The 24031-nt window shown below is 42.1% G+C and overlaps 1 protein-coding gene across 1 annotated transcript in view; it reads left to right on the plus strand.

Moving 5' to 3' along the window:
- ppp1r37 (protein phosphatase 1, regulatory subunit 37) overlaps nt 1–24031 on the plus strand; it is a 60993-nt gene that overhangs the window by 27967 nt on the left and 8995 nt on the right. The window contains exons 3-8 of the mRNA XM_080731430.1: nt 7638–7683; nt 8403–8503; nt 12317–12436; nt 16812–16962; nt 17967–18122; nt 20398–20510. Coding sequence (XP_080587556.1) covers nt 7638–7683; nt 8403–8503; nt 12317–12436; nt 16812–16962; nt 17967–18122; nt 20398–20510 — 687 coding nt within the window. The remainder of the gene's footprint in view (nt 1–7637; nt 7684–8402; nt 8504–12316; nt 12437–16811; nt 16963–17966; nt 18123–20397; nt 20511–24031) is intronic.

The following is a 24031-nucleotide window of genomic DNA, read 5'->3' on the forward strand; positions in this document are numbered from 1 at the left end:
TGTTTCCTGAAGTTTTTCCTGAGCTGAAGCAGGCTGCAATTTGAGCCACTCTCAGCCATCCTGCTGAACACTGAATCAAGACAACCACTGTTTTCTCTGCATTCAACAATCTAGACGAAGGTCATGTGGTGCTTTGAGGAAGCTGTCGGAAACACTGTTGTGAATCGATAATTCTGTTTCTCTTTTGTGCGTTTGTCACTGAGAGAGAGGATGATTAAAGAGTTGTATTTGTTGCATCCCATATACAGGTACGCAAGAGTAAAGATATTGGGTTGTAGCTCCTCATCATTGCAGCAACAAGCAAAAAGGCAAAAAAGGGCAAGCATGCCCAGCAAGCCAAATTACATCATGATAACGTCCTCCGGTGACTCCAGTGACGTTCAGAACTAGGCCAGATCACAGCTCATATGGTAGTCCCCCCAGGAATCCGCGGAGAAAAATTCTTAATTCCGCGGAGAACAATCCTGATTCTGCGGAATTCTGTGGTGAACAATTCTTGATTCCGCGGACATTAAAAAACAACCTAAAATGACCAGTTATCAAGCTAAAAATGATATAGTTCTAATAATCAAGTAAAACCCTTCATGAAATAGCTACAATTCATTTTAATTAGTGGTTAGAATAATCAAATAATCATTTTTGAGAATATAAATCTAATATTAAATCTATTCTTTTTTTTTTATTGTTATTGTTTTTAATAATTACTTTCTGTTGCAAAGACTATATTGTCATGCAAACCCTGCCCATAGTAACCACATTTTAGAGGATAGCCTACCTACTACCTAGTATGGGTGTAATATTTATTTATTCTCTTCTGCATTAGCATTGTTATTGCCAGGACCATAGACATAGAGGAACTATAGTTCAGGACACAGTTTCTGTCAGGAACGAATGTGGGACCGGACCAATACAGCGTCAGTGCAACTAGCAGGAGGGAAGCTAAGCTATTCCCCCAGGCTCTGTATGAGGTGGCCACTGACCAGACCGTGTACACATCGTTTTATAATAGTAGTAATGACTACTCCCGCCGCTCTGCTGCCACTCGCGACCGCTATTCTGCGGACGTCAGAAAAGTCCGCGAATGGCCGAGAAATCCGCGGGTGGTCCATGTATAGCATGCGTGAGTGCGTCTTTCTCACCATGTGAGGCTTGTGAGCCAATATAAACAGTCAGACGATGTGCCTAGTTCCTAGTCCATTAAAAATCAGCACCATCCGCTCTGGTATCGTCACCACACACACGAGTCACAGCACATGAATGCATGCCACGGCAAACAAAGCCATTTCCGTTTCCGTATCCGGCACGAGGACCGGCTAGGCTGTGAGTCTTGTCCGTCTATATCACCGCGACATCTAGCGGCCGGGATGAAAACTACATGTAAAATGTAATATTCTGCTCCTCGTCTTGTCCTATTCTGCGGACTACTATGATATCCGCGGGAGGCTCTGATATCCGCGGAGGGCTTCGATTTCCGCGAAAAATTCCGTGATCGCGGAATCGCGGATTCCTGGGGGGACTAATATGGGATGATCTTGACGTCATTACCAGGACATCATATGGACTATAGGATTATTGTTATTGTTTGTAATGTTAGTTGAAATGTGAGCATATAAGGTTATATTCTGGGACATATCTGACTAGTTATGATATTTATCTGTCCTTGATCAGACCCTCTCTGATTAATCCAGGACGTCCGTTTTCGTGGGCAGGATTTATGTTGGTTGAAATCAGGTGATATTCTAGGCCAGATCTGACTAGTCATGGTTTGACTTGATCTGGCCCCAATCGAGACGTCACTTGATTGGTCCAAGTCCTGACCGTGCTTGCTGGGTGATGATCGCACCATGTCTGAGTCACACCCAATGAGAGTGACAGGACACTGGCTACTGACAGCTAACTGGCTTTGCAACACACTCATGCATGGCGCACACACGCAATCTTTGCCTTTCACTGGGCCTTTCAGAGCTTTGGTCATACAAAGTTGCATGCATTATCAGGTGTTGACACTAAGGGTTGCTCACCTGCCCCCGGCAGGTAAATAAAACTTTCTGGCAGGTGGAGTTTGCTCTCAAGTTGTCTGACTGGGCTAGTGCTTGTTTGAGAGGGGACGCAACTGCCTATAAACACAACACCAGATATATCTAAATACCTGAACGTGGCGAGAGCGTTCTGTCTCTGGTCTGTGGAATGTAAAATAAGAGCACTGTTTACCTATAACGTGCCTTTTTCTCTGTTGCTACAGTACACTTAAACGTATAAAATAACAAGTGTGAACCCATAAGTAATAAGTCATATTCATACTGTAGCTATGTACATGTCGGTATTTGGCATAAAGAGTAAGGTTGATGAGATTCTTTGTCGCACATCCCCAGAAAGTAAAGAAAAAAGTGTTAAATTGAACGGTAATTCAAATTTTACCTATCACTTTATAATGGGCGATTTACTTTTCGGGCAAGTGGGTATGACCTTTGGGCAAGTAGAACGTGACCTGACCTGTACTTGCCCGACGGGCAAGTGCCTCTGAGACCTCAGTGTCAACCCCTGCTACATGTTTCCGAAGCTCGAGGCAAGACGAGCCTCCAGCGCCATCGCGCTTGCTGACGCATGTTGACAATCACCTCACCCACGTCCTCTCCACCCCACGCTCTGGATCAGCAGGGTGAAAGGAGTCCCTGTAACATCACAGCCACTTGTGGAATGACGCATGCATGTGCTAAGCTACTGCTGTGGATCTTGGGCCTCATTGAGAGCTACTAGGCCAGGTACATTTTCAGGGATACACCATATTGTTGCTGTCGGGCAGCAAACCTCATCTCCATATTCTAACTTTCTGTGTTTTTTTTTTGTAAATGAATGCCCTGCTTGGTCATACTGAAGCATCCCTCAAAAGTAGCAGATCTTGAGCTTGTTGATCTGCTACTTTTGATTATGAATATAAAAGTAACACTTTTGGACATATGAGGTTTCCACCCGACAGACAATATATTGGTCAGCTTATAGGTATTCACCAAAGATTGCTTTAAAATTTCGTTTCACAACAATATTAGTTCAAATCAGTGATGCCCGGTATATGGTATGGTAGTACCAATATAATAATATAATATATAATAATGAATGATGATGATGATGATAATTGATGGAAAGATATTGCATGTTTTATACACTTAAGTTGAAGTCCTGTTTTCGCCTTCAGTGAATGTAGACACTTGGAAAATGTAACATGTTTCTCTCTGTATTTTCACAGATTTCACTTCCTGTCTCTTTGCAGACCCTTTGGCTGCTATCCCTCTTGTACCTCCTCTCTCTCTCTTTCTCTCCCCCCTTCTTCCCCTTTGTGTCTCTCTCGTCTTTTCGTCCATTCATACTGTAACATACACTGTTAAGCCATTATCAGACAATCTTTCCCTCCACTCCCTCTCTATCTCTCTCTATCCTGCAGTCTGTCGTCCAGTACACACTATGGCCCCCTGTCATTTCTGCTTAGTCATCCTTGGAATAAACTGGATATATAAACACAGGAGTCTAACCGAATGGCGGGCCAAAGAGAGGGAGAGAGCAGAAGGGGGAGGGAAGAATTTAGCCATTTAGTTTTTCCCCCCCCCTCTGTCCTATAAATGCTTTCTTTATTTACTGTACACGTGGCAAGCAGCCAGGGCGGTGGGGGCGGGGAGGCTTACAGCTTAATGTTCTGTACATTCGAAGGGAAGTTGTTTATACGCCTGTGTGTGTTTGTACGAGTGCGTGTTTAGCAGCTGTGTGTTGAATGCACGCTCCTCAGTAGCACCTTTCCGCAGCGCCTTGGGACCTGGACACTTGGCAGCCTTGTGTCACATTGCTGCCACTGCAGGTCCCCAAAGCCTCATTTTATACTCTTGCCACGTCATTGGCCTGAAATAGCTGGTTTTCAACACAACACCAACTGAAAATCTGTCATGTTCGGGCTGGAGACCCAGAGCAGTTATGATGAAGTGATGAATAAGGCGTTAAGTGGGCTTTGAGGGCAGTTGGTTTCGCCGTTACACAATCGCTAACAGAGCTCGTACATCTATACAGACTATTTTCAGAATGTACAGTACAGAAATACAGTGTTGTTTTAGAGCAACTACATGCTATCTGTAGTCAGCATGCCAGTAATGTAAAAACCTTGCATGTGATGCTACATAACTGTAGATAATTCAGACTTCGACTCACGCACACATCCATCTGCTATACTGACAAACACTTCTATTGTAAGTAACATGAAAGCCAGTGTGCTGAGCTTAGGCATATCATGTTCCTCATTCATAAACACCCATCACACACACACAAGCCTGTAGATACACACAAAGGCTTGGTAGCGAAGGAAGCGATTTCGAGGACAAACGATCTTTGAAGGCTGTTCAGGAGCAAGTAGTCCAATAATATCAGGTAGCTTTTCTGCTCCTCTTACACCTAGAGCAGTGGTTCTCAACCTTTTCAGGCCGGGACCCCCAAAATAATCATAATTGAACTGGGGACCCCCCACCCTGCACAAGCACTATGAGTTGTAGGAGTTCGCATTACATTTAGTTTGACTGGATCTATTCCATTGTGAAAATAGCCGATCTACATGCTCACAACGTCTCTCAACGTGAGGCGTTGTGAGCATGTAGATCGTCTATTTTCACAATTTCTGCCTGTAATATTTGACCAATGTTTGACCAGAGGTACCAAAAGTCCTTCAATCCTAACTTTAGAAATATGCAGATACCCTGTATACACTTTTACTGTATGTTGGTCTGTTTACTGTTGAGTGAGAAAACAATGTTAATATTTAGCTAAACATCTGGGGACCCCCCAAAATAATTTGGGGACCCCTCTGGGGGTCCCGACCCACAGGTTGAGAACCACTGACCTAGAGTAGACCACATGCTTGTAACGGGGTCCACCCTCATCCAAAGCATTATGCTTGTAACACCCCAACCACATGCCTGTAACGGGGTCCAAACCACATGCCCCTGATGCAGTGGTTCCTAACCTGAGGTCCAGGCAACCCTTGGAGTCGCCAAAAATCAGGCCTTGTCTGTTTGCAGTTTGGATCATGACTTTATTCATCCACTTTTAACCTAGAATTCCTATTTTGGGCAGTCATTCATTATATTGTCAAAAATGGTCCTGTCCAAAAAGAACAATATATTGCTGTATATACAAAAAATGAAATTATCCAAAAAGTTGAAATAGTTGAAAATAGAGAAAATCATAATGCGCCATGATGCGACGCCTTGTGAGCTTGTTGATCTGCTATTTCTGGCTATCATCTTATGAGAAATAGTGTGTCTGTGCCTACGTGCTTGCATGACCACAGTAGCAAATGGAAATTGATGATTTTATCAATGGGAATTGTTTTGTAGAGTTTCATAGCAGTTCCTTCCAGCTATTATCATTGAAATTACTAATACAGCTAGTTATTTTTATCATGTAATCCCTCAGTTCGGTCACGCAGCTCATTAGCTATGGCTTTATACTTTTTTTTGTTTGTTTGTTTTTTGGCAACAAACATGCGTTTCCTCTGGTGCTTGGCAACAAAATTGAATGCCATGTAATGGCAACTGTCAGTGTCAAAAGCCACGCAGGCGGTCATGAACCCTAGTGTTCTCTCCAGCTAGATTCACCCTGCAGGGCTCAAACATAGATAAATGACTGAGTGGAGGTCACCGAGTGCACCGTGAAAGGGCTGGGCCAGTGCACTGGACAGGGATTTGCTGGTGCATATTTTGGAGTGGCAGCATTGTGTGTGTGTGTGTGTGTGTGTGTGTGTGTGTGTGTGTGTGTGTGTGTGTGTGTGTGTGTGTGTGTGTGTGTGTGTGTGTGTGTGTGTGTGTGTGTGTGTGTGTGTGTGTGTGTGTGTGTGTGTGTGTGTGTGTGTGTGTGTGTGTGTGTGGACAAAATACCCCTCCCCTCAATTTTAACTAGTATTGCACTGGTATCAGGCTGCAACACAAGAAGGAAGGAACACGCGCACGCACAGTCGCACACACAGAAAACGGCTAGTTGTCTGGTGCATTTTTGATGGCACAATTCTGCTGTAGATATCAAAACTGCCATCCTTGGCTCACTCACTGTCTACTACAGTAGGTTTCAAAATAGCTGCAGCAGTACTTCACCCCAGAAGACAGTACCACATGTGCACAGTAACATCCTAAGTTTTAATGCCATTCTGAGAGGATGGACCCAAATAGACCCTAAAACGAAATGCGTCCTCCGTCACACGACGGTATAGCACGCCAAAAATAGCCAGTGTTCGAGCTCACAAGGAGACACGTTGTGAGCTTGCACATCGGAAATATAAATCAGGCTTTATGGGCATTGGGCATTTACACTATGTGTTAAAAGACATTATGTCACTTTTATGAATACAATTACATGTTGTCTAATCTGTATGCTAGAGTATGTTAATTGAGGTGGTTGCATTTTGTCTCCCTGCTCTCGATAGACATCTATTGAGAATGCATCCCTTGAGCAAGCAGGAAGGCTCTATTAGCTCAGTGGTTGAAACAAACACTACTTGCGCAGAAGAACACAGGGTTCACATCTGGGGTAGAAGAGGGAAGTTACATAGTGCAGCTTCAAATGAACACTGAGGATTTCTTTGAATTTGTACCAGGGCAGAGAGAGATACTGTATATATGCACGCACGCACACACGCACACACGTGCACATATATTGTAGTTCTGTTTAGGAATCATGTCCTGCTGTTCTTTATAGATGATCATCTTTGCTCATGCAGGTGTATTGTTATATAACATATTGATCCTGTCTGCTGTGTGGAAGAAGGCAAACTGCTCAGGGTTTCCTGCAGGAAAAAAAGAAACATAGTCTTCTACTGTATGTACTGCTGGAGGGGGCTGCAGGTGCCCAAGCACTGTGGGCTGCACAATATGGATAACATTTCATACCTTAATATTTATGCCAACTATCTCAATAGTGATACAACATAATAATATCTGGGTTCACATTTTATGTACTGTATATAAGTGTAGCAACATTGAAAACGAAACATTCTTCAAACAACAGCATATTACAGTGCCATATAGTGGTATATCTTTTCTGCCGTTTAGTCTTGGTGCCACTGCTGACCCAATCAGTCTCGGTGGTGTGTCTAGACTGAACTGGTCGGGTGGAATCCATGTTGCACATGTGATTAGGGATGGGACGATATGAAAATGTCATATCACGATTATTGTGACAAAAGAAATTGCGATTTACGATATTATCACAATAATCAAAATCCATTATCCTGGGGCAGAACATTTGCCAAAAAATAGCAGATCTACAAGCTCACGACGCGTTGTGAGGTTGTAGATCGGCTATTTTTTGGCAGAGACATCTGATAGAGAGTGAAAAAAAGACTGTATCAAGACAAGTACGTATATTATAAGTACCATTTACCAATTATAGAGGGTTTAAGTGGTACAAGATATGCAGCTCGGCAAATTAAGGGTGAATTGATCCCAGGAGGACGATATCACGATAAATGTAATCTCCACGATACGATTATCGTGAGTGTTTTTTATCACGATAAATGATAATATCGCGTATCGTCCCATCCCTACATGTGATAAACCTTTTTCTTTTTTCTATCTGACTCACTCTGGTTTGTTCTCTCTTCATTTCTTTAGGAACTGAAGGACCTGCCCCAGCGAAACGAATGCCTCGATCTCAAAGGTACAGACACGCATGAAACGTGACTCCCGTGATACAAATATACAAACTTTGTTTGTAATCAACAGGCTTTTCACTGGGAACATCATCGACAAGAGGGGCAGTAGGCTCACAAGTTTGATGTAAAATTATGAATACAAAATGCTTCTGCTCAAAGTGTATTTTTTAAAGAGGTGGTGCCATAGTTTTGTACTTTTTTCTGTTTTGTATGGGTCTATGGAGTTAACATTACTCTAATAGACCCCAGCTGTGGTTATAATGTGCAAATTTGTCTTCCCTGTGTATTTTTGGTTACTTGAAAGCTCAAAGCCTCTGAGTCAAAAGGCCTGATCGAAAAACACTTTAATTGACATCATAAACTCATCCCCTCCCCTTTTACCATACACCCAACACTGTGGGTGTGGCTAACTTCAGCTGGGTTAACTCCCTCCTGACAACCAGGCATACTTAACGAACTGGTGGGTGTGGCCACAAAAAAAACATAATTTTAGCACTTTGTGTACACTTTTTTTGGAAAAAAACCTTCTCCTAGTATAATCGTAATATCTGATCATCATGTTTAGTCTCCTCTCACTCTGTTCCTGCTGAATTGTGTGTGTGTGTGTGTGTGTGTGTGTGTGTGTGTGTGTGTGTGTGTGTGTGTGTGTGTGTGTGTGTGTGTGTGTGTGTGTGTGTGTGTGTGTGTGTGTGTGTGTGTGTGTGTGTGTGTGTGTGTTTTCTAGGTGAGAAGCTGGACTACAAGGCATGTGAGTCCCTGGAGGAGGTTCTGAAGAGGGTCCAGTTTAAAGTGGTCGACCTGGAGCAGACAAACCTGGATGAAGATGTAAGTCCATTGGATCTCTTTTTCTCGCTCTTTTTCCCTTTCTGACTCTGTTCCTCCCTTGTTCCTCTCCTCGCTGTACTGCACTGACAGGATATGGAGCGTTTCCCATGGTTTGTCTGATAACTGCAGATGTCTGCGTGTGTGTAAACACCATTAGAGAGTTCTGGGTATGTAGACGCATAAAGATGTAATGGAGGCTTTGCCCCTGTAGAGAGCTGGGACACTGGGCCTGACTACTTCCTGTCACGCAGTGTTCCTAATGCACAAAGACTCAGCCTCTGGGCTGTGCCTCTCGCACATAACGGATAATCAAACGAAACTCTGTTTGTTTGCGTGACTCTGTCAGATGTTATTCATACAAACACACTAGGACATTATCCCAATCGAAGACCGCGCTGGAAACAGGTTTTGAACACGTCAATGCGTTATCACCAGGGCTGTACAACTTTAGACTCACAACTCGGTCTCTAAGCAACTAGAGCTCAACTAGACACAAAAAAACTTGCATTGTAGAACCAATCCAAAGACCTTCATGTTGGAGTGGTGAAATGATTGGTGTCCAACTGGCCATAGCAGTAGGTTTGTTAGAGACCGTTCTTGCCGCTGTTCTCCATTAACACAGAGCAGCACCTGAAGCAGAGACGGGCTTTGTGGCTGGCCCTGGTCTCGTCCTGGGCTGACCCTGACCAGCCCTGCATACTGTAGGTCCTGGGCTGGCCTAACGTCATCAGGCATATCTCATGAAACAACGTATTTGACGTCATCATTTGACATCAATATTTTGCGGAGAAATATACAGAAGACTGTATTTATTTTGCCACTCTATAATATTGATTTCCTCACGTCATAAGAATGGGATTTAGGTTGAAAATCAGTGAAATGTCCCTTTAGGAATGATGTCAGGGCTGTAAACAAGGGGAACATGGCAGTGTCAAGGGCATGGGAAAATGAAAGAAAACGTCTGCCAAGCCTGGCTGGCTTGTTGTCACTGTTCTGGATGTGACTCATCTCCCCACGATACAGCCAGACTCACACACACACTCGCGTATACACACGCTTACATTTCCCAATACGCAACCATGCACTCACGGTGAGGGGCGCTTAAGAGAGAGAGAAAGCCACAGCCCGTCCGTCTCTTTCCTGTCATCTCTCCTCGTTAGCCTCGGTGTTAATGAACGACGCGCTCGGCTGCCCCCCCACACTCCATTTTCATCAGCACTGTCACAAATTGCAGCCGGCTACAGCACAGCCATCCATCTTAGGCTCGTTGTTATTTTGGATATCGCTGAGTCACCGAGGAAGTGGGGATGGACCTATTCCACCGGAGTGCTGACAAAACCTGTTATTCTTCATGCATGACCATTTATTTGAAATAATGTACAGTATTGTGATGGAATGACGGAAAGGAAGTGTAAAAGAAATAGGCAGGGGTGATAGTGCATGCACAAATTCACTCTAGCCCAGGTGCTGGACAAACGGCAATACATGAGAAGAATAGAGTCCGCAACACTGGTAAATACACAGCTTGGTTTATAGTCATTCCTATTCCAACTGTATATTGCTATCCATAAACCATCAGACAGTATTTGACTTAACTAGTCCATATGTGGACCCTTAAAATACTTTAGCTGATTTTGGGTTATTTCGCTGTGCTTTGCAAGTTGTATTTCCCTGTAACATCCCTAAACAAAGTAGTAGGAGCAACTATGAACACCATCCAAGTGAATGAAGATTATAATTCTTTTAGGCAGGTCGGCCCCCAGCGAGTGCTTGCGCAAGTCAAAGTATTTGCTGACTTCTCCTTGTGTTTGGGCAAGTGTTCCTAGTGTTCCTACGAGTGAATGTCTGCCTAGCTGCGACAGTTACAACACCCACAAACGCACGCACGCACGCACGCACGCACGCACGCACGCACACAGTGCAGGTCCAGGACCACATGTTGTGATTCATAGAGAGAAGTGTTTCTCTGCAGCCGTTAGGCAGGTCGTTGCAGATTTGCAGACCCCCAGCGACTGCTACCTGGTCCACGGACCCAGAGAATGGTTCACTGACACTTGTATCACTTATATCACGTATTAATGTCATTGAGTAAACAACACGCTAACATTGTTGGCACCGAAAGCTACCACAGTACATCCCATAGCCTGGGGGACCGTAACCGTGACAACAGACCGCGTGGGTATGCATGCACATGAGCAGTAACGGCAAAACTGCGGCCATAGAGTTACACAGAGTTTCCAAAAAAGGCTAATAAACAGCTTGAATTTGAGAGAAGTGAGCGTCTTCACATGTTAATGATCATTGCCCGTGTGCAACATTGCTAAACCCATTGTAGAGGTGTTCAGACACTGTATTATGGAAATGAGCTCTGCACTGCTACTAGGCAGTACGGTTCATATTGATTGTGTGTAGAGGTTAGTGGAGTTACTGAGGATGGAGTGTGTTTCCTTTATGGATGGATGAGACGGTGCTGAAGTGGACTCCACTGATTCTGCTCGCTTGTTATGGTGTCTGAGTGATGAGTACCATCCAGTGAAACAGAAGGTCAGGATGTTCTCAATGAATGGTCTGTTGAAGAGACTAGTTGCTTGAGGGTAGTATTTGGTTTTACGCCTCCAGTATTTTTATACAATATTATTTTGAGTTTCATGTGTGCCATAGACGGGGTCCAGACAAGAGAAGCTCTCTTTATTCATTTAATCTCTTCATCCCCAAGGCCCTTCTTTCAACGTCCCAGCAGGACTTGCGTACCCTGCGAGAGCGTTGCCACGGCAACCTAAGCTCGTCTCTCTAGTTATCAAGACTCTCTCCCCTCATATCGTTTTCTCTTTTATTTATTTTAATTTTAATACAGTTTTCAGAAAGACACTGCACTTTATGCTTTTGAAATTAAAATCAGGTCATGTTTTAAAATGCTGTATACAAAATGGGATTTATTTGTATTTTTCTTTTTAGAAAATTCTGAAAAATGCAATAAAATGAATGATTAAGGTTATATAAAAAAAACATACCAAGGACCAAGGACGGGTGTTTTCGATGAATCTATCTTGGTTAAAATGGAGTTTAAGTTACAATGGGTTTGTGTATAGGAAGGGGAAATGTCTGATACAATGTATATCAAATGTCTAAATACTGAATCAAGCAACTTAAAACTGTCTGGGGTGCTTAACACATCGGGTGCCCACGTGGTGTCTACGCGTCAATCTCTTTGATCTTTACGAGTGCCCAACGACGCGTTTAACGCGTTGTACAGTAAACTATACTGTACTGTAGCTACTGCACTTGGCTACCGCGGTGATGAAACAACTCCATTTCCCAACATGCAGCGCGCAATTACGTCACCCGGACGTGCTGTGTGGCTCGTTGACTTCCTGTTTACCGGCTGCACAAAAGTGCTGTTTTCTCCGGATTCCCTTCCTTTTTTTCATTTTTTTCTCAAAACGGCAGCCTCTTCTACATGCCGTAACACAAACACTGTGGCTTAGAAATGATAAAAAACGGTCCTGACTGAAAGAAAAGATTTTCGCGAAATAAACAGGACATACTCGGATTACATTTACTCGGATTACTTTTCTCGCCAGTACTCTCGCCGGTAGGTAAAATGACGCGTTGCCATGGGCACCAGCAAATTAGACGTCAGAGATCACGTGGGCATCCGATGTGTTAAAATGATCCCAAACGTTGTTTGAAAGTGAAATATCCTTTAAAAAGTCTTAAATCTAACTTGCCTAAACCTGGATTGTCTTGTTCTTCTCTCTCTCTCTCGCTCTCTCTCTCTCTCTCTCATTCATTCCTTCTCTCCCCCTCAAACAGGGTGCATCGGCTCTATTTGACATGATAGAGTACTACGAATCGGCCACCCACCTCAACATATCGTTCAATAAGCACATCGGCACCCGAGGTTGGCAGGCAGCTGCTCATATGATGAGAAAGGTGAGATTGGGCTTATGCACACACACGCACTAACACACGTGTCTCCCCACAACATGCACTGAGTTCTGTGGTTCGATGTGAGCTTATAGATTGGCTATTTTCACTAAGTCCCCTGTTGTAGCTTTAATGTCAGTCTTGCACGGCCAGACTGAGGCCTCGCACAATTTTCAAATGCTTCCGGTCATGCAGTCTGGAACACGGAAGCTCTGATCATGAGTAAAATATAAAACTTACGTTTCGTCTTTACAGTCGTGCAAATGTATCCTGATATAAATCGATCAAGGACCTCCAGTTTGGCTTTGCATTAGGCTACGGACCCCCATTTAATCTATGAGACCCCAATTTCTTTGTAAAATCAATATTAATTTAACTCAGTGAGTGTACACATGAAACCATGTATACACTCTCTGAGTTGCTTACCCAAAAGGGTACCTTTGGTTCCCAGCTATCATTTAGCTGGGGACCCCCTGGAACTCCCTCAAGGACCCCAGGGTGTCCCCGGACCCCACTTTGAGAACCAATTATCTAAGCATACATAGCTTGCTGCTTAGCAGAAATAGAAATGAAAAAATAAAATGTATTTTCATGAACGGAAATGCCAGCTTCTTGACTAGGATTTTGGGGGGTGTAGTTCCAGACTCTCTATAGTATTCAGTGGTTATGAAATACCATAGTTGATTGGCTATGTGAGACTCTTTCTCCTCAAGGAGGATCGCAGAGGAGCTCCCTCCAGTATCTACTGCAGCATGAGCCTGATTCTGTCCACTCAGTACTCTTGACACAAGTGTCCATCTCACGATCACCACGCTCATTATTCTGCTCTTTTATTTATATGCACTTTGTGAATGAAAGCGAATGCACTCTGGTCACAGTTCAAAGATTGGGCACCCGTATTCAAGTGTGTTCACAACACATCGCATTGTGAAGCGTTCACCTGCAATTGACATGCCCACAATAGGGGATGCCCGTTTGAAAGTGTTTGTCAGTGGTTATTATGAATATTTAACCAATGAAAGGTATTTTACCAAGAGCTTGTGACTAAATAATAAACTACAACGAATTAGAACACAGGTTTGTCTTTCCATTTCCTGACAAGTTGTGGTTTTGGACATGTTAGGTTTCTGCAGTCAGCGACGATATGCAAGGCACACAGCTAAATTTGGCACCAGAGCAGCTCCCCACATCATTAAGTGGTTACACACGTGTTAATGAGTGTTATGTATTGCCTGGAGTGAATCCGCTCTCATGTTCTGGGGTGCAAAGTGTACTTATCTGAGCATGTTCACAATGTACTGCAGCTCAGCTCGGTATGTGCAGACACCCAGTGGTGTAAATTAAATAAGTACTGTACTTAAGTACAGTTTTGAGGTATTTGTACTTTTCTTCCAGTTTCCAATACTTTTACTTCTGCTCCACTACATCTCGGATCCAAATATTGTACTTTTACTCCACTACATTTATTTGAAAACCTTAATTACTAAGTTACTTTGGAGATATAAATATTATAATATTACATACATACAAAACATACATTAACCACTTTAGCCCTATTTTATATCTAGGCTATTTGAAAATAGCGTAGATCATTTTTACTTTTAGAACTTTTTGATACTAATAGTACAAAAAAAGTACATTTTGAATTCCGGACCATAACTTGTAACAGAGTACGTCATCTACATTGCAGTATTGATACTTTAAATTAAAAAAGAACATGAATACTTTTTCCACCACTGCAGACACCTTGGCAGCTGTCCATCCTTGAACCACCTGTCATGGCACCCGATAAAAGGACCATAGTGTTTTATTACCTCCACCAGGCCCTGCACGAAGGGCTGTAAACAATGTCATCATGCACATGACACCCATGTTTGCATTTAGAGCATAGTGACCCCGCGTTTTATGCATCCGCCCTGATAATGCTCTTAGCTGGCCTTGTGATGGCCAGTCATCTGTTCACCACAGCAGCTCAGGTTGAGGTTCCATTGAAGAGCAGAGCTAGTGGCTCCGCTCCAGGTAGAGAAGTATGTAAGGAGATGGAAGCAAGGAAGTAGATTAGGGTGGGGTGTGTGTGTGTGTGTGTGTGTGTGTGTGTGTGTGTGTGTGTGTGCGTGCGTGTGTGTGTGTGTGTCAACATTTTGATATGTTCGAAAACGGCAAGCTTGTAGATTTTGCCATTTTCACTGTTCGTCCTACAACAAAGTATACAAGGCTTAACGGAGTAGTTCACCCCAAAATGACTTTTTTCTATTGATTACTCATGCCATGGAGACTTGAGTTCAATAATACTTTGTTTTTTGTCACATTCCTATGACAATAATTTGATTACAATAAATCACTCCCATTGATTCTGGATGGAGACCCAAATGCATTTGGGTCCCCATCCAGAATCAGAATTACTATAATCAAATTTGACAACTCTCGCAGGTTCATGTTCATCTTCAGAGGGGTGAACTACTCCTTTAAAGGAGGGGGAGCAGGAATCTTTCTTTATCTAAATAATGACGCATATCTCTCAAAGATCCCCTAAGGATGCCCAAATAAATTTAAAATAAATAAAAACACAAAAGACATAGGCACATTTGAAGTTATAATCAGTGTCTCCCTCTACACCCTCTACTTCCTTCTGCTTCCCTCGACTTCGGGACCACGCCTCTTCCGTGACTCACAGCGGAGGCTCGTTTCAGTCAGTGAGACAGGCAGACAGACAGACAGACAGACAGTCACCCCCCTCCCCTCTGCCTGTTTCTGCACGACTCTCCAGTCTGCACTGAGAGTGAACGATTAGTGAAATAATTGTTTAATGTTCTGATTGTGTGTACTTTAGCCTACTTCAGTAGTAGAGACACATTGCAGACTGTTTGATTGCGTGACTGTTTGTGTTCGCGGCTCGCTGCACGCCCGGACATCACCGCGATGTGTAAAGTAACTATAAGTATATTTACTCAAGTACTGTACTCAAGTACAATGTTGAGGTATTTGTACTTGGATATTTCCAATTTCCAATACTTTCACTTCTACTACACTACATCTATCTCTGAGGCAAATACTGGTTACACCATTAAAATTATTTGAAAGCTTTAGTTACTACAGTACCTTTTCCTATGCAAACTTCTAATAAAGTCTTCAATCAATCAAAACAGAAATACATTATAATATAAAACATATATTAACTACCTATTTTATACCTTGGCTGTTTTAAACTAGCCGATCTGCAAGCTGCACGTCGTCACGTCCTAGGCGACTGTCATGCGAGAATGATATGAGAGTACTTTTACTTGAGTAAAATATCTTTTCCACCATTGCGAGTTCGAACGGCCGACGGCCCTGTCACTCACGTTTGTGAAGGACCAGATAATAACTACTTTAGCCCTATTATACCTTGGCTGTTTGAAACTAGCCGATCTGCAAGCTCACAATTGTGAGCTTGTACTGTAGATTGGCCACTGCGTGACTGTCCATGCGTGCGAGAATGATATGAGAGTACTTTTACTTAAGTATGAGTATCGTTTCCAGTCGAGCTCGTCACGTGGCTCGCACAGCCCACGGCCCGTCACTCGCGTTTGTGAAGCACCTTTTAATAACTAATTCCAGTGGAATACATTTGTCTACCTTCTTTTGGGTGAGTTAATCCAATCTCGTGTCATTGTTTGGTCCAGAGGTAGAGAACACAAAACGGGAGGAGAGAGAGGAAAAAACAAACAAAAAAAAAACATCCACAGTCACACACCGAGGCAACTCCAGCATTTGGCCGAAACGAGCGCCCATCTCGGCTTGGTGTTTCTCAGTGCCTCGCTAGAGAACCGGGCCGCGAAGAGACACGCCCCCCAGGCTAGTAAAATACGTGCATGCTACACTATATAATGGATACGGAAAAAACGGCTTATTGATTCTTTATAAAAAATTGCAAGTGTATAGCATTCATGTTGTTGTTCATGTCAATTAAGAAAGTTAAGAGTTCACTTTATTAGAAAGAGTGTAAAATATTGTAATTTCCAAGACATTCTTCACATTCCTTTCAATGGGATCACGTGATGTTGCTCTGCTTTCATACGTCATGCTTTTGCTCGGCCATTCCCGAGCTCGTGGAGGAGGAGTTTTGAAAAAGTAGGACATTGGAATCTCCGTCTGAATACAACTCTGAAAACAGGCAAGACAACTATATGGTTGCATTGGCAAATATTTTCACAACTACCTAACAATTAAATTGGGACAAAGTAGATGTTATTCTGCTACCCTGTCTTTAACTGGTACAGAACATTATTCCACCAGTTACCAACTCTGTGAGTGTGTGTCTCTCTCTCTCTCTCTCTCTCTCTCTCTGCTCGTTGTCTCTCTCCTCTCTCTCTACGCTCGTCGTCTCTCCTCACCTCCTCAGACCAGCTCTCTGCAGTACCTGGATGCCCGTAACACCCCCCTGCTGGACCACTCCGCCCCCTTTGTGGCGCGGGCCCTCCGGATCAGCGGCAGCCTGTCAGTCCTCCACCTGGAGAATGCTGGTCTGTCTGGGAGACCTCTCATGTTGCTGGGTAAGAAGAAGACGAGAGGAGGGTAGGGGGACTTGTCCCCTACCCTCAGAAGACAGGGCTTTGTTTGCAGTGTTTCACTTTACAATTTCTCACACACCTGATTGCCCTTTGTCTTTCTTATCTTCAGTGTTGGTACTGATTTTACTGTACTTGTTTTTTTGCAAGCTAATGACTTTCACTCTGCTACATTTCAAACAGAAATGTTGACACTACACTTCTATGAAGGGGCTCTTGGCACGCAAACAAAAACTTTTTTTTTAATTAATCACTTAAGCCTAATTCAAATATAGTGAAAATTGCCCATCTACAAGCTGTAGATCGTCATGGACCAACGTTTTGTAAGCTTTAGATAAGTGGTTCTCAACCTGTTTTATTACCCCACAAATGATTTTGGTGGGTCCCCAGATGATTAGCTTAATGTGCAATATTGTTTTCTCACTCAACAGTAAACAAACTGACATACAGTAACAGTATAAGTGTCTACAGGGTATCTGCACATTTCTAAAGTGAAATTTTAAGGACTTTTAAGACCTTTTTAAGACCTCTAAAATTATATTTATCTGTGGAAATGAGACACACTAAATCTAATGCCTCAACTCCAATAATTCCAAGTGCTTGTTTGGGTGGTTTGTCTCCAGATCAAATATGAGCATTTTGGGGAATTGAATCCTTACAAGGTTGAGAACCACTTCTTTAGATCTGCTATTATTTTTGGACATTACTGAAAATGTCGTATTTATTTATAAAAACATTTTGTGGACAATGTTCAAAATTTCAAAACAGCAATGTATTGATTAAGAAAACATACTTTGTAATTTGTACTTTTGAATACTGAATACTGTTTATTTTATATTTTATAGTGTCCATGCTACTAATAGTATTTACTTTGTCCACCACTGCTTATTTTCTTCCTGTTGTTGTTCGTTCCCCCTTTCCCGTTGCTGTCATCCATTCTACCGGACCCACTCGCTTACAGTATCTGTTTTATCGTTTTTATCGTCCAGCCACGGCTCTGAAGATGAACATGAACCTGCGAGAGTTGTACTTGGCTGACAACAAGCTGAACGGTCTGCAGGACTCTGCTCAGCTTGGCAACCTGCTGAAGTTTAACTACAACATCCAGATCTTAGACCTGCGGAACAACCACATCCTAGACTCTGGTACGCTCTCACCACAATACTGCACTTCTACCTCTTTTGTTTCTCTTGCAAAAGTCACAGTTGTCAGTTAGGTGAGTTACCAGACCACCGAAGATGCTTTTCCGGTGTGTGTATATGCTGTGTATGCAGTTTGTGAAGATTTGTTTTTGACTAGAGGTGCATTTCCAATAAGGCTAGTCAAGCTCAGTACAGACAATGAGGATCATTTTCTGTCAGAAAGTGAAACCTTTTCATACAGGTTCCACAAGATAGACCCAAATGGAAACAGAACATACTGTCCGTATTGAGTCAAGAGGTTATTACTTTATTATATACTAGTTGCAATGTTATTACTTTTCTGCTTTCTTGGTGTGTCGGCTGGGGCCATGTCAACTACAGTGGTTTTAACCCATTTAGGCCTGAAAAATACCTAAAAGATTCTTCTAAATCCTCCTAAAGTTTCTGAAAAAACGTATGTTTCTATAATCAGTGGCGCTCAAACTTTGTAATGTCAAGAACCCCTAGAATTATATGTATTTGACCGCCGACCCCCATCTCAAAATATTTTATTCCGGTGTGGAGCGTTTCCTTCCGTGCGGCTTGACAGTTGACTGAAACCCGAATGCGTTTGATAACCGTCCTGGAACTGAAAGGGTTTGAGCACAGAAAGGGGAACGTTTGGAGATAATGGAATTGCAATTACATATCCGCGCTGACTCAGGTCAGATTTGAAGCCACAAACACGGAGATGAGGTACCTGCACATCGCTGGCTGTTTGCACACAACACGAGGGAGCGATCTTAACCCATTCAGAACGGGTACACAATTTGTGTTTCATTATTTTATGCTTTAACTATTGAAAAATAGCAGATATACAAGCTCACAGCGCGGCACCGAGTGCCGCGCTGAGCTTGTAGATCTGCTATTTTTGAAAAATCGTGAAAATTAGAATTTTGACCCGATTCTATAAGTGTCTTTTGAATCCTTCTAAGATTTTTTTGAAAAACCTATGTTTCTGTCAGCAATCTGGCCAGCCATCGTCAAAGAAAAGGTCCTTTTCACTTAACTGGAGCTCAGTTCTGTCTGTTCTTGAGAGACTACTATGTCAGTGGTTCTCAAACCTTTTCATGTGAAGGACCCCCAAAATGATATGTATTTGTCCACGGACCCCCATCTCAAAATATTTAGTTCCAGGGACCACCCAGAAGCAAAATTTGAGTTACAAACGTTCGCTTTGAAAATACATATATGCAAAGATTTGCACACATTTTCACCACTTTTTCAAAAATAGCAGATCTACAAGCTCGCAGCGCGGCACTCGGTGCCGCGCTGTGAGCTTGTATATCTGCTATTTTTCACTGGTTAAAGCAGTCAATAATGACTAGGTCTAAATGGGTTAACGCATGCATGTCTCAACAATGTGTAGTCAGTCAGGCAGGCAGTCAGTCAGTCAGTCAGCCAGCAAGGGTCGGGACATTGACTATTACAGGCTGGACCCAGAGTGCTGTAAAAAGCAACACTGCCAGGCCATGTGGCTTTTCCATGACATCTTTATGCTACACCATGTGGTTGTATTTATGGAGTGAGTATAGCATTAGTTGAGCCTGCAATTAAAACGGATGAAAAGATAGATTGTCCACATGCATACTAAAGGTTTAAAAAAAGAATATGTTTCCCTTGCCAAAGCAACACATACAGGCTGATTCCCTTTCCCAGCTATATGTCTCGGCCAATAGAGCCAAGTGCCCATAAGACCTGCTGGAACGCATTATTACGCAGTATTACTTTAACCGTTATTGTATGGTTTAACTATTAAAAAATAGCAGATATACAAGCTCACAGCGCAGCACAGAGTACCATGCTCCAAGCTTGTAGATCTGCTCTTATTGAAAAATCATGATTTGTTTTTGCAAATCTTTGATTATATATATTATCTGCTCTTATTGAAAAATCATGATTTGTTTTTGCAAATCTTTGATTATATATATATATTTTTAAAGCAAACATTTGTAACTCAAATATTTGCTTCTGAGGGGTCCCTGATACATAGTATTTTGAAATGGGGGTCGGCGGCCATACATATAACTCCAGGGGTCCTTGACATTAAAAACCTTGAGCACCACAGATAAAGAAACATGGGTTTGTCAGAAAACCATTAGGATTTAGAAGACATTTTCAGGTCTCAATGGGTTCAATGTTCTGTTAGGCGCCAGACCTTGTCACTTGACCTTTTTTTCTCCCCTCTGTCACTGTCACCTTAGTCTCTCTCACTCTCTGCTCTGTTGTCTCTTCACAGGTCTAGCCTACGTGTGTGAAGGGCTGAAAGAACAGAGGAAAGGCCTGGTCACCCTGGTGCTATGGAACAACCAGCTCACACATAACGGCATGGGTTACCTCGCTGCTGCACTGGTACACTGATGACCCTGTGTGTGTGTGTGTGTGTGTGTGTGTGTGTGTGTGTGTGTGTGTGTGTGTGTGTGTGTGTGTGTGTGTGTGTGTGTGTGTGTGTGTGTGTGTGTGTGTGTGTGTGTGTGTGTGTGTGTGTGTGTGTGTGTGTGTGTGTGTGTGTGTGTGTGTGTGTGTGTGTGTGTGCGTGCGTGCGTGTGCGTGTAAATAGAGTCTGACACTAGACCTCAGCTCTGGCTGAGTTAATTAGTCAATTAGTTCATCTTTATTACCACCTAGTTCTATTCTATCAATAGATTTAAACAAAATAAGCATACTGTACTTATCATTCATGGAACTAGTCCGCCTCACAGTGACACCTGGTGGCAAAAATATGTAACTGTAGCTACATGAACTGAATGAGAACTGAGAGGCATAATGGAGATGATTTTATGTTTTGGAGACACACTGTGAGAAAGGCAGTTATGAGCAAATAATCATTAGACAAGGTTTGATAGAGTTTTTGACGGAATTTCAATTTCCCTATATTAAAGCAAATTGTACTGCACGATTAAGATGAGACCAATAACCAAACACACGTGTGAATTGTACACCTCCCAAAGGATGTTGTTGCAGGACATTTTAATATTAATTGGCAGCTAATTATACAGTTCCATTTTATCTTGTTATCTTCTCCTTTTAAGCAGGGTTCTTTTTTCTCTCCTCAATACAATTTAGGCATTTAGCAGACGCTCTTAATCCAGAGCGACTTACAATGAACGAGGTAACACATCAATACATCAAATGCATAGAAATAGTAATCTAAGAAACAGTAAAAGAAGGGCTATTTTAAGTTACACAATTTTTGATTTTTTTTACCTTGAAGGACACACAATGAACATTGCGCACGTGCAGAGTAGAAACAAGAACACTACAACCTAATATAGACACTTAAAGGGGTATTTCCACTTTATTTCACTCTAAAACACAGACTCATTGAAAGCGCACATCCCTGGATCTGGTGACTGATATGGTCAAACATTGTTAACATGGCATTTGAGTTGAATGGGCTTATATACTGAACTGTAGGAGGGCTGTGTGTCTGATCAGATGAATGTCTAATATTGAATCAGGCAACTTAACCTAAAATACCTAAATAATGTCTCCTAAATCAAAATGTTCTGATCTGTGGTGTTCAGATTTTTCAAGGACCCCTAGAATTATATGTATTTGACCACGGACCCCCATCTCAAAATATTTTGTTCCAGGGACCCCCCAGAAGCAAAGATTTGAGTTAAAAATGTTTGCTTAAAAATAATATATATTCAAAGATTTGCACAAATGTTCACGTTTTTTCAAAAATAGCAGATCAACAAGCTCATAGCGTAGCACTCGGTGCCGCGCTATGAGTTTGTACATCTGCTATTTTTGAATAGCCAAAGTATAGAAAAGAATGGCTGAAGTGGTTACAGTATCAGTACAGTATGTGGCACAGATGCATTCCCGGTCTTAATGGGTTAAAGTAAAAACTGTCTGGGGTGGCAGTGGCTCCGGAGGTAGAGCGGGCCACTTGGGAACTAGTTCGATCCCGGGTTCTCCCAGAGTTACTGTCGAAGCGTCCTTGAGCAAGATGCTGAACTCCTAATTGCTCCCGGTGATTAGGTTGGTACCTGACATGGTTTCCTCCGCCATCGGTGTATGAATGTGTGTGAATGTGTGTGAATGTAATGCACAAGCATTGTAAAGTGCCTTGGATAAAGGCACTATATAAATGCACCATTTACCATTTATTTGCCACTCGAGACATGACCCCAGAAGTGCTTTAAAGTGAAATAACCCTTTAAAGTTAGTGCAAGTCAGAAGAAAATGAAACAGAAAAAAAAGAAAGAAAAAAAGTAAATTGAACATTACATAAATTAAATATATTTGCACCCCTGAACTTCCCAGCAAAAGAGTTGGAATCTATGAATAAAGAAAAAGTTTGTGTTCTCTTTCAAAACCATCATATGAGCATCCAACCTCCCAAGTTGTCCAGCAGAACAGTGGTTTGCCCCCCTCACATTCCCTAAATCCTCTGATCTGTGAGCTTTAACAATAGAATATTCTAAACCCCTCACCTCCCATGTGGAAAATGGAAGGCACAGCATTCAATTACTTTACAGCAGCAGGTAACTGTAACAAATTAGATATTGCTTTGATTTTTCAAAAGCATGGATCTGGAAATGATTATGCTGAGTCGTTTAAAGGAGTAGTTCACCCCCAAAATGACTTTTTTTCTATTGATTAATCATGCCATGGAGAGTAGAGTTCAATAATATTTTTTCGTTTTTGTCGCATTCCTAAGACAAAAATGTTATAACAATAAATTTACCCCCATTCGTTCCGGATGGTGACCCGTTTCGAAACGGGTCACCATCCAGAATCAATGGGGGTAAATTTACTATTTACTAATTTTTGTCTTAGGAATGTGACAAAAACCCAAAAATATTATTGAACTCTACTCTCCATGGCATGAGTAATCAATAGAAAAAAAGTCATTTTGGGGGTGAACTACTCCTTTAAGGCGTCTTCTAAGGCACCCATTCTCAACACCAGGGGATCACCAGGGTTCCAAATGGTCTGTAACACTTAGTATACAAATTGAACCAAATGGACCAGTGGTGGAAAAAGTACTCAAAATAATGTTTTACTTAAGTAAAAGTAAGTATCAACACTGCAATGTACTGTAGAAATACTCTGTTACAAGTAAAAGACTGGAATTCAAAATATACTTGCGTAAAAGTACAAAAGTATTGCTATCAAAACCTACGTGCTATCAAAAAAGTACAAAAGAAGAAAGTACTCATTATGCAAAGTTTTCAAATGTATAAAAATATTTGAAAATAACAGATCTACTTGTAGATCGTCTATTTTCAAATGGCAAAAATGTATTTAGGGCTGTGGTTAATGGTGGTATTTTTTGTAATAATAATCAAAATCCACAAAGTAACAAGTAACTAAAGTTTTCAAATAAACGAGTAATGTGGAGTAAAAGTACAATGTTTGAATTTGAGATGTGCGAGTTACTTTACACCACTGAAATGGACCCTATTGGACTCTCAAATTAACACTGAGGGTTTTACTATATAGATTCGAGTCCTAAAGATTAAAAAAATCTAACTCGGGATCCTTTCAAATCAAAAGTGGGTGTTCTAAGAAGTCCGTTGGTGTTCCCATTACTGGAGCTTAGGGCAGTAGCGCAGAACACACACACACACACACACACACACACACACTCTCTCTCTCTCTCTCTCTCTCTCTCTCTCTCTCTCTCTCTCTCTCTCTCTCTCTCTCTCTCTCTCTCTCTCTCTCTCTCTCTCTCTCTCTCTCTCTCTCACACACACACACAGCTTGCGAACATTCCTCCTCACTGATATGACATATCCCATGACTGGCATGGCTGCCTGTTTCGTAACCTCAGAGATGACCACAGGATGCACCAGTGCATTAAGCTGGCTATATGTCATATTCAATGCTCATTGTCATTATATTTTAATGTAGGGAGT

Source organism: Nannobrachium achirus, assembly GCF_963921795.1.
Source record: "Nannobrachium achirus genome assembly, chromosome: 8".
Classification (NCBI taxonomy): domain Eukaryota; kingdom Metazoa; phylum Chordata; class Actinopteri; order Myctophiformes; family Myctophidae; genus Nannobrachium; species Nannobrachium achirus.